General features: G+C 36.4%; 1 protein-coding gene across 3 annotated transcripts in view; it reads right to left on the reverse strand.

The window, feature by feature from the left end:
• Positions 1 to 11,268, reverse strand: part of LOC110051283 (uncharacterized) — a 39,410-nt gene extending 28,142 nt beyond the window's left edge. For 2 of the 3 annotated variants that reach the window (XM_089288361.1, XM_089288358.1), the window contains exons 1-7: positions 10,196 to 10,296; positions 8,374 to 8,431; positions 5,794 to 5,897; positions 4,869 to 4,940; positions 3,200 to 3,316; positions 2,467 to 2,554; positions 302 to 384 (exon numbers count right to left, since the gene is read on the reverse strand). In XM_089288361.1, the coding sequence (XP_089144487.1) occupies positions 302 to 384; positions 2,467 to 2,554; positions 3,200 to 3,316; positions 4,869 to 4,940; positions 5,794 to 5,897; positions 8,374 to 8,431; positions 10,196 to 10,240 (567 nt within the window). In that variant the 5' untranslated portion in view covers positions 10,241 to 10,296. Of the gene's footprint in view, positions 1 to 301; positions 385 to 2,466; positions 2,555 to 3,199; positions 3,317 to 4,868; positions 4,941 to 5,793; positions 5,898 to 8,373; positions 8,432 to 10,195; positions 10,297 to 11,115 lie in introns of those variants that run through there. The other variant, XM_089288360.1, reaches the window with a different exon arrangement.
• Between the last annotated feature and the right edge of the window lie 1,056 nt (positions 11,269 to 12,324).

The following is a 12,324-nucleotide window of genomic DNA, read 5'->3' on the forward strand; positions in this document are numbered from 1 at the left end:
TATAAAATTTATTTATTTATTTACTCTGTATAAAATTTGTTTAAAACCAAAATTGCTTGATTTTTATTTCCCACTTTTTCATAATTTATTCATTTATTATCTGGCATAAGAAATTTATAAACCAAACTGGTTTGTTAAATTTTACACCAAAGATATTAATTTGAAGCACAACATGTGTTTTGTGATAATGGCTGTCTTCTCAAATACCTTCAACAAATTAAACAAAAGGAAACTATGAGACTTATATACTTAAATACTATTAACATGAGACTTCTGTGACATCCTGAAAACTGGAGATTACCTTCTGAATGATCTCATCAACAAGCCCAGCTTTAACAGCATCAGGTTTAATAATGGCCAAAGTAACTTGCCTGGGAAGTTCCACTGCAAAAAAAATACAATAAACATTAAAAGTGGGTAAAATACATGTACGTATGGAAACATCATCCTCTGAATAGAGAATAAAAGTTACTTAATACAATTAAAGAATCATACTAACTCAAATTAACAATAATCTCATTTACCTGCTACTATACTGAAATGCAATCTGAAGAGAAACCCACGTGTAAGGTAAAAAAAGGGTCTGCATACAATTCAGGCCAGTGCTTACCTCTGGGTTTCAGTAGCATGAAGTGACTAGGAGTATCTCTACTCCCCCCTGGATGGCATGCTAATCCATCGCAGGGATACCCCCCACCATTAAACTCGCCAGTACCCATCTATACACTTGGGTGGAGAGAGGCACTGTGAAAGTATAGTGTCTTGCCTGAGATCAGCCAGGGCTTGATCCAGGACTGCTTGATCCAGTGTTGAGTACACTAACCATTAGCCCACCGTGCCTCTTACACCAAAATGTCCTTGGTATTAATTCACAGGAATGGACACTTGACATGAAACATTTAAGTTATCCTTGGCTTGGTGATCCTCTTCCCAGCACTGTTCTACTTGGCATTACAGTCAACTCTCATTATAGCGGACACGCTCGGGGAGGTCGTTTAGTGTCCGTGATAGCAAGAGTCCATAATAGCAGGGTGTGAGATTAAAAGTGCCCTTAACATGCAATAAATAACATAGACGATCTCTGTGATTAGCAAGGACTACTGAGCAGACAAAAAAAGAATTAATGTGAAAATAAACATTCCAGAAGTCATCTGAAGTGTATTTTGACAAAAGATGAACAGCAGACTGTAATTTTACATAATTATGTTATAAGAGAAGTACGTGGTGTGTGCTTTATTGAAAGTCAAAAGAATGAAATTGTCAGTTTGGTACCATGAAAGTGTGCATAATTCCCCAATAGCGAGAGTCCGTAATAGCAGGAGTCATTTCCAGTCAAAGCTCTATAGCGTTTGCCAGGGATCTGGATTTTGCCCATGATAGCGAGTTTCCATAATAGCTTGGTGTCCACAAGGCAAGAGTTGACTGTAGTACCCCTTGAACCAAAAACTATGCTCTAATAAGCCTGTAAGTCAGGCCCTGAAGTAGTAACATCCGGCCTTTGTAATGCCTTAGTTTACAAATGAAGCATAAATTGTTTCTCTCATATCTCTCTGAATTATTTTTCACCATGACTACCTCAACAAGTTTCTACAGATATACTTCCTTTACAAAATTTCTTGAGGAGAAGCTCACACATTTCTCTATTTTAACTGCGTTAATTAAGCTAACTGACTAACTACCTTCCTGTTCAGCTTTCTTCTCAACCTTCATGCTTCTAGTTCTAGTCATCCTCTCAGCTTAAAAATTTCACAAAAAAAGTTTCTTTAGGGTCACATCAATGATCAAATCTGGTCTCCTTAGTTAATAACCCTTTCTTATTTAATGTTAACTGATGGATTAATTTGATTGACCAATCAATGTATGTTTGTGATTATAGAGTGATTTTTTTGTATGACTGTGAATTTTTTGCATGCATATGAACAAACAAACTAGAATTGAGTATTGTGAAAAAGAAATGCAAATGAAATTAAACAAAATTTGCAAATTTTGTGGCTTTGCAACTAAAATAAAGGCAATTTTGTTTCAAACAAAAAAATTCATTAATAGAACTAGATTCTTTGAAAACCAAGAAACCTATAATTGTTTCTTCTGATGAGAAATTAGTTTTATGAAATTTTGTTTGGCTTCATAAAACTTTCCAACAGAAGTTCGCAGTACCTTGCAAAATTCCATTCTAAAATTCACTTCAGGTCTTCGAAAATTTTTTAGAAAGTTCATTTGAAAACAGTTTATTCCAGCCTGATAAAATTTCCCCTGCATTATTTACATGTTTTGAGTGCCTGTTGTATAGACTGTAAGGGAAATAACACTATAAAAAAAAGTTTGCTAAAGACTTGTAGATGGTTTATTTATTTATGCAAGAGACAAGGTCTACTGTAAAGGCTGGTTTCCGTACAATCACTATGACCACAGCAATTGCTATGATAGCTCAGGAAATGTTCAGCAATTGAAGAATATACAGCTCACCTAATTCTTCCTCTTCTTCTTCAACCTCCTTTTCTTCATCTTTCTTCTCATCATATACAGGCTCTTTCAGGGCTTCTTGATCAACAAACTAGTAAGAACAAAAATCAACCACAATTACTGTACGTCAACCACTGTCCTGAGTATCAAACAAAATCAACCAATGCTTTCGATCCAGATGGCAAAAAGTTGATGACAAGTGACAGCCATGTACTTGTGAATCATAAGAAAGATAACAAACATTTTGAGTAGTTGGTTTGAGGCAAACAAAAAAATATATTCCTCCATTCAAAAGTATCTTGACAGGCTATCATTAATTGCAAAAGCTAAAAACAACTACACAGGCTAATTAAGTTTGCAAGTTTAATTACATTATTAGACTTTATAACTTGCACAAAATACTGTCTCCTGTTCTGAAACATCTAGTTGTGTTTCTATGAAGTTATGTGATAGCTACATAGAGACATAAGGAATCAGGCAACTTGGTTGAGAAACTTTTAAACATCAATATGAAAGTCTTCAATAGTGATAGACATTTATGTCTTAATCAGAGCAAATATTTTGATATCAGATGGCTTAACTGCTTCCAAGAAATGTCCCTAAAACTCAATATTAATACTATACAGATTCAGAAGAATTAAGGCTTCACAGTTTGAATTATATAGCATTGTGCAGACCAATAGATAAAGGGCAACAGCAGCATTTTTTCCTATGGACCTTATTAATAACTACTTACTGGAACTCTTTCACCCTTTCCATCTAAGACTTTGTGTTCTTTCTCCAGTTCATTACGTATAGTCTTCACCAATAAAGGGCAATTGCATCCTCTCACAGCATTTACCAGAATACCGCCCTAATAACACACAAAAAAATGTAACTAGTAGAGCTCTGGGTCAATTCCTTGCCAAGGAAAAGTAGTTATTTGTGATGGCGGGCAATTATGTGTACCATAATGATTGGATTTAGCACCAGGGGTGCTTATGTCACTTTGGGAGCTCAAAGGAGGGCACTTATTAGGGACTGCAGGTTCCACTTTGGTCAAAAGGATTGGGTTGGGCTTGAAAGGTATCAAGTAAAATCAAGAGGCAAATGTTGTAGAGATCACAAAGCAAAATACACCAGCAAAGTACATGTAGTTAAAACTAATAAATAATATAAAAGAATTTAAAGACAAATCAAAAATTCACCTAACCACTCCCCTTAGTGTTAAAGAACAGATCTATGATAACTCTACAGCATTGTACTTTACAAGGCAAATGACCTGGAAACTGATATAAGGCTTGAGGTTTTCATTGCGACTTTCATCTGCCTCTGTTCGTGCCTCATTCAAGTGTTCCAGAAGAAACATTTTTTTTAATATCATGCCATCTCTCTCTCTCTTCATCATCTCTATATCATAATATCTCTCCAGACCCTGTGTTCAGGGTCTGGAGTGGATACATGTACTCCTATCACCCTTGGTCATGCCATTCCAAAGATGTGATCACATTAAGAGGAGTTATCACAGTCACAAAATATCATTGTTGTGGATGAGTATAAGCCAGCCAATTGAACAAACCACGTCACAATATTCCCGGCAAAAATTTGAATTTGGATCTTTAGCCAAACTTTAAAAAAGTTAACTCAGAGTTGCACAACTTAAGTATGGAATACTGAAAGAAGTACATAAACCCTTGGCTAGTATTTTTCCAAAACAAAAAAAATATTTAAGATGATTTTCTCTTAAAAGCTTCAAGCAATGAATTTAAGAAAGCATGTCACAGACATCACAAATAGCCCCAAAATTAGTATTAGGTGCTGAAAAAGTTGGTAATTTCGAACAGCCTAGTGTATCAGTTATCTGCTTAAGAATAAGAAATAATAAAGAAATTGAAATAAATTATTTGGCATGCATGCTTTCAATGTCTCATGTGGAACTACTCTATTGAGCTATTAAAGGACCTTAAACCCCTTGAATAAAAGCTGACAGATGAGGGACTGACTGACTGTTCTTCATCAAGTTGACATTACATAATATTAATTGAGTTTACAGCTGTATGGTCAACACTGGTGGTAATGGAACTTGTCCTATGGTTCCAGAAAATATCCATATCTCCCTCCCTCCCCATGAAAAGTCATTGGAACTTTTTAGGCAGGTGGGGGGGGGGGGGGGGGCGGGGTAAAAAAACAGAAATTTATGGAGGAATGGGGGGCTCATGTTTAGCCTTTTTTCAAGAGGGGACAAAAATTCCAAAGGGATGGAGGGTGAAAATAAAAAAAAAGAAACATATATACCTGTGAGGGGTATGGATCTTTTTTGGAACCAGACATTGATACTTCCAGTACTCCCATATACACATGCCCACAATTAGGCAGTTGCTATTAAAGTAGTATACAGTGAAAGCTATAATTTATTTAATACTTACAGCATAGAACAGGAATGTTGGTTGACTTTTCATTCTATAAGCTTCCAAAGAATCAACGGAATCTGTTTCAGCCTTCAAAAAAGAACAGCAACATTAGCTTGGCAATGACATTATCTGACATTATGACAGTATGTTCATTGCAAATGTAAATTACTTAATATATTAGATTCTACCATTATAATAGTCTTGATGTCTGCAATATAATTTATCCTATTGGCTAGAGCACCTTTCTGAAGAATGTCACACTCTTTAAACATATTGTTTACAATAGATAGAATATCTGCACACAAAGGTCAAGTAAGAGAATTTGAGTGTCCAAATCACCTTTTGAAAGCTACAAGTCACAGCTAATTTTGTTTTTCTCTTATTAAGTTTGTCCCTCAGTTTCTGGACCCAAAGTTTGAAAGAAACATCTCTGCGATTTGCCATATATATTCAATTTCAGTGGAAAATTACAGAACATTTTCAAAACAGGATAATTTTAAAAAATATGGAAAATATGAAAAATCCCTCTCAGAGAAAAAATATTTGGAAATAAAAAATTCACAGAGTGACACATTTTAGTTGTTTATATGTCAAACTAGCTACTATCCAAATTTGAGGGCAAACAAACAAATTTCCTTTGACTTGTAGTTTTCAAAAGAGACTCAAAAGATGATTCGGATGTTCACATTTTAAGAGGTTGTGGAAAATTCGTCAATTCATTTTGTTTCAACATTTTTGGTCTGGTGTGATAGCCAGCTCTATAAGCTTTAATTTGATAGAGGGTTTAGGTATCTACGGTTTAAACCGGATATGCCATGCCATTTGCTTGAACGTGAGACAACTCTGAAGGTGCTCTTTAGGAATATGATAACCTTAAAGTCAAATTTCCATTACTGCATACTCACTATGAAAGATAAAAAAACACATGTTCAATACTTACAGTTGCAAACACAAGCAGGTCATCACCAAGTTCATTCTTTAGTCTCTTGAAGGAACTTACAATCGCTTTACATGGTCCACACCATGCTGAGTAGGAATCTACCACTGTATAAATTAAAAGATGTCCTGACATCACTTCTGACAATCATGAATAATTCATAAATATTCTGTGTTCGCACTCATAAGCTTGCATATAGTATGAAGCAGCATGATTTTCCACTATTGAACCAGGGCTTGGTTGTTTTTAACATTAATAATGGCGACCAGGATTAATCGGATTTGTCAGATACATATTAGCAGGGCAGACCTGGTAAAATGCCAGGTGGTCAAACAGCACCAAATGGCAGCACAAGTGATTCACATTGTCACTGCAACAAGAATCCTTCGTAGACAACCATTTGTCATCCTGAACAAAGAAAATAACATTTGGGAAAGCATGCATCCTAAGTTAAATAAGTAATCGTATTGTTTTGTAGAGTAAGTTATGCAAATTGTATTATTTGTAAGTAGCACCTGTAATTGCACTGAATTGTAAGTAGTGTAAGTAGTGTGTAAGTAATTGAATTGTATAAAAACGTTTCGTCGGTAATGTAATGGACTTTAGTAGTTGTATTACTTTTGTAAATAGTGTAAGTAGGCGTACCATTGTTTGTAAGTAGTGTGAATCACAATTAAGAGTCAAAAAAAAAAAAGCATGCATGGGATGGTATAGAAAGAGAATTTTGAAATCATCAACTAAAGCTGACAGTCAACAAGCAAAGTTCCATAATTATTTATGGTGAAAAAGAAATAGCTTGGTTAGAGAAGAGTTTATTGGACCCAGGAATAGAATTAGATATTTAGGTGAGACTGTGAATCAAGCAGAATGACCATTTTACCTGAATGTCACACACATGGTATATTTCTGAAGATGAAATTGCATGCAGAAGAAACCACAAGCCTAAGGCTCTGGGAAGAAGCAAAAGAGTTTGAATTTGGATGTAATTATGATGAGAGAACTTTAAAACATATCATCCAAACAATTGAAAACAACCTAATTGAAGTCATTAGCATGTGAGACTTGACACATTTATCGCTGAAGCAGGTCAGACAGAAGATCAAAATAGCACAGCAAATCTAGGACATGGGGAGTGTGGCCAGAACATCTCTAAATTGACTTCTCATGTACAGTGTGACACCGGAACTGCAAACAGGGAGGAATGGATTCACTCAGACACAGTGTCATGGCAAGCAGCATAAGGTGAATTAAATGGATTAGTAGGAGTCAGTGTGAAACGAAGAGACTGAATGGTGAGCAAGAAGAAATACAATATATGTCATAGGCTTGAACCATGTTTTCCCCTGTATAGAAACATCTGAGAGCATTCATGCCCACGTTATACAGAATCCCAGAAGACAGAAGCCAAGTAGGTACATGTAGAGGTAAAAACAAAAGAAGTGTTAAGAGGACAACTGAATACATATGCTGAAATTTCACCAGGTCAGACGATGAATTCTTCAGATTGGTACATGTAGTTGATCAAGCTAAAAGATGTTGGTATAAATTGGTAGCATGTACAGAACTAAGGGATGGCAAGACTGAATAATGTTGATATATGCAGATGCAGGGCGACAGTGCTGAAGATGTCAACATCAAGGATTAATATCAGTTTATGGCATTTTGTTCACAGGACAAGTGACAAGCCAAACTTACAAACTAACAAGATCAGATACTGGTACTTATTCTCTAGCAAAACCTGGATATTGATATTAAGGAAGAATACAAGGGTCGGAGTGTTTTACCATGAAACATGTGGGAAACCCACAAGATTTACTGTCATATCTGGAAACATACAATCACCTCCACTGATTAGCAAGGAAACCTTGACAGCACTATAGGAAAGCTGAAATTTTGACCAGATAGCAGCCTTGCAGAACCCTAAAGACCTGGGCATAGCTGAGGAAGGACATGCCCCCACTGTCAAACAAGAAGAAGGTGTACAAGAACTGAAAGATCTAATTGCCCAGTACAGTCATGTGACTGTATTATTTCAGGGTGTTAGAAAGATAGAAGACAAGAAAATTAGCAAAACAGTCTTTGGCAAGTTCCATACAAGACCTTAACCAATGGGAACACAGGCAGGAGCCTTACTTTCTTTTAATTAATAACAATAGAGAAGTGGCTCAACTTACAGCAGACATTAAGAAACAGCCATTTTTGAAAAAGTACCAAATGATGAACCAATTACAAATTGTGTTTTCCATTAGTGGTTAAGCCCAAACCAAAATTTTCTAGGACATCATCAGACCAGTTGGATCTTCATGAGATCAGAGCAAGTGTTTGAACAAAGATGGATTTCAGTCACAAGTTTCAAGACTGCATCATATAGAGGAAGTTACCTGTGTCAAGGATCTAGATCCATCACCACATTCAGCACCTCATGGCGTAATTTTGGACGTAAGAGACTGGCAGTAAGTGTAAAAGCATCCAAGACCAATTTGATGAGACAACGAACAGAATTAAATTGTATCCATAAGTATACCATTGAGTGTCACTGTAAACCTATCAAACCAAGTTTGAGATAAATGACCTAGTACTTACCTATCAGTCCTTCTTTTGACAACAGCTCATCCCACTGTTCTTGTGTTTTAATTTCAACCTTCAAGAGAAAATACACACAATAATTATTGTAATCTATTTATTATTATTAAGGACGGCACCTACTGAATACAAAGGTTTTTGTAATCTTTGCATTAAGGGCTATTGGAATCCAAAAAGAAGAATGGGGGTAGCCACGCTCTTTTTCAAGATAATTAGCGTTTAATTTTAAAAAATGCTGATGTCAGCATTTTTCTGCAAAAGAAGGAAAAGATATTTCATCACAAATTATTGATCACAGTCCAAATTTAGTATGTTGCAGGGTATTCTGTAGGTTCCTTCTATGTTCAGAGAAAGTAGATTAATTGAACAATAATAAATTGATGTAAAAGGTAGGTGGGCAAATATATTTAGCTCCTTAATATTGCTCAATAGCCTTACTCAAACAGTGTGTCATTTCTGCACTTAAATAGAATAATTGTTCATAACACATTTGCAAAAATCATCCTATCAAATACAGACATCAAGATTGGTAAATAAAACTTGCCGAAGAAAAATTTAGTACAAAACCTGTTCTAAATTTGACATTAAAGAACGCCTAAACTGGTAAATAATTCTACAGTTTAGCACAAAGAGCATGTGATTAAAACAGAGTTACACTGTGTGTGGCGCAGCATTACCTTAAGCCCCAGGGAGGGTACTCCCTTATATGGGTTATATAGGTATGTGCAGCCCCAAAGGATAGGGTTTTTCAGCCGTTTTGGTCATAAATAGGGTATCAATTTTGGACATTTTGGTCTTAAATAGGATATGGTTTTAGCGTGCTAGTCTTGAATTGGGTGTGTTCCTTAGAAAAAGCTACTTTTTCATCATTATAAATAGGACTATCAACAAAAGTCCTTCATAACTTATGTTTAGGGCAACTGTGCCAGCGGCAACGCTCATAAATAGGGTATCAAATTTTTTGCCAGGTCATAGATAGGGCAGCAAAAATCACAGATTTTGGTCATAAATAGGGTAAGGGTTTTGGGAAGCCGGCCACACACCCCCACCCAACTTTTCTGGGAGTACCCCCCTCTCCCCCCGGGCCTTAAGCGACCTACCTAACTGAATAATGTTGTATGACATTTGCACACTGCAGACTGCATTTAGGCCTAAATAGCACTCTGGTTAGCCTGAACAGCACTCAGATTAGACTGTTTACAGTAAGCTCACGGTAATGGAGGGGAAATATGATATTAGTTAAAAAGTCTGCAGGCTGCAAATGTCATATACTGACTATTAAAGTGGGACCTGTTTCAGTACACCTGCTCCTGAATATTTATAGCAAAACAAGAAATTCGTGTGTCAGTTTGTTTTGTCTGAATAACAAGACAACAGAGGAAAAGAAAAAGACCTTAATCCCGGACAAGTTCACCGGGAGAGGTGAGGGAAAACCTACAACAAAAGATTCAGAATCGAAGATGAAATTTCTCACGCGACAGTGTATTCCCGTGGGAGCATTAATCATTTGGTATTCAGATCACAATTTACGGTGCTGACTTGTGCTACACCATTTGCATTACTAATGGATGAAATGTTACGCATCAGTTTGTTTCATATTACAACAATATCTGAACTCGTAACCTACAGCAATTACCGGGTGCCCAACAATATTAAGCTTAACTAGTCCATTAGACACACATTGCGTAGAAAACAATCCCAAATTCTCTTCACGAACAGCGAGCTAATATGAGTTCCAAATGCTACCATTCCACAATTCAAAAACACAATTCCATGCATTCGTGCATCTTATGAAATATAGTAAGTTCAAAGGGCGTCTTGCCTGTAAAGGTCTCTGCGCGTCGGGATTCTTTTTGATGTACGCCATATTGAATTCGACAATCACTTGGATACAAAATGGTCTCCAAGCTACTGTTTAATGTTATTCATATCTAACCACATATGGTTAATGTTTATCGAATTGTTTATTTTTGCACTGCGGGTAAATAGATCATCAATATTTTATACACCTACGTGTAAACCTAAAATGTAAATCGAGTGGAAAAGAGGGTCCCAATATTTACCGATCGGTATTTGAATGGTAAAGCTTTGTGGTTTCGTGCTCTTGGTAACTTCGGTTTGAACTTTTTGGGAAAAAATACAGAAATAAAAACTCTAGTTACCGTGACGAGAAAGGAATGGCGGTAAACGAGCATATTCCTGGACGCACTGTAGAAGTATATTTACTAAAGTTGCACGTTTAGTAAAGGAGATCAATACGCTGATTGTATTAGCATAATACAATAGTTAAAGATAAGCCCCATGCGTGAAGATTAAGCTTGACATAGTTTCTTGCACAAAACTTGGTTCGCTGTAAAAGCTATACTCAATAGTAGAAGAAGAAAATTGGCCATTTTTCCCAATTGTCCGTCAACGTCAGAGAATATCTATACTTGAGAGATCTTGAGAGATGTTTACATTTCACTTCGCATCTCATTGCTTCGGTCTTTTTCTGGGAAGTGGCTCAATATTGATAAAGAAAGCGGTAAGGTGGTGGACTTTTACCCCAGACTGTAAACTTGGTTGGCAACAATTCTAAACTTAACTTAAATCTCTACCTAAGACTTAACTTTTGAAAACTCTATCGATCTCCCTGGAAAGTTAATAGCACAAATCTGATGAACTTTGCTAATTTCGTTCTAAGATGCACGGACGATTCAAATAAAATTAGCTTAAGACAAAAAAAACTAACACTGTACTAACCTGAAGCTCAATTTTTCCTTTAGACTTCGCCATTTCTTTCTACTTTACAGAAGTGTTGGTAGGACTGAAAATTCGCTGATAAAATCTCCCGGTCCAGGACTAAGCGCGAGCTTGAGCCGCAACAGAAAATTCCGGTTGCCATGGAAATAGACGGGCCTAAATAGCACTTGATTAATGTGCTCCTTTTTGCCTAACTCTTTTAGCGTGATCACAACCGAACAATTCTGTCACTCAAGGAAGGAAAATTTAGCTGTCATCTACAATCACGACCAACGAAAAACTTACGAACTGTATATTAGACTATATTACGTCAAGCAGATCAGAGCATCCTGGCCAATGTGATTTTTTTTTGACTGCATGAGTGTGTGTTTGTACGCTTATTTAAGTGTGTGTCCTATTTCGTCTTCTTGTACTCCATGGTCCAGCCAGTTAGCAGGACTAGCATATTTCCAAGTGACTGTGCTCTCTCTACCTGCCAATATTAAACCTGGAATCAATTTATATTTTCTTATATGTAAATCTAAAGGACAGAAATAAAGATTGTTGTTGTTATTGTGAACTATATATATGGCTTATTGACCAAGTGTGAGGTCAAGATGGCTGCATATTGGCCAAGTTCTTTTTTTGCCCGTTTATGGACCGAGACGGAGTCGAGGTCCATAAACACGCAAAAAAAGAACGAGGCCTGGTAGTTTTTGACTTAGATGGGCAACACTAAAAGAGAGCACTTGCCGTTAACCGCCTTTTGAAACTTGAAACCGTTACTTGTAAAGAACCAGAGACCGCGCACTACTGCAAGCTAATAGCAAGTTTCAAATGTCTGCGACATTTTGCTAAGCATGAATTTTAATACTCAGAAGAAAAATAACACAAAATGGTTAATTGACGTAATTTAGTTTAAATTTTATCGAAACCAATCGGATTATTCGCTCTCGATATCTGTGAGTCGCATGCGAGTACTGTGGTTTCACTTCTAAGCTCTGAACTTTCCATGACGTCATTTCTATGGTATGTAAGAGTTTATACAGTTAGAGCGGTTTTCAATTGAGTGTCGTAAAACCAAAACCAATTACCTACCAACTAGACTTCTCAGCTAATCTCAAACTGTAGTAAAACCAAAACCAAAACCAAACTAATTGTCTAATTACTTTCGACACTCAACTGAAAACCGCTCTAACAATGTGGTCTAATTAAACAACAGAGTGTTTC

This window comes from Orbicella faveolata, unplaced genomic scaffold (assembly GCF_042242905.1).
Source record: "Orbicella faveolata isolate gen_17 unplaced genomic scaffold, um_ofav_v1 contig_15, whole genome shotgun sequence".
NCBI lineage: Eukaryota > Metazoa > Cnidaria > Anthozoa > Scleractinia > Merulinidae > Orbicella > Orbicella faveolata.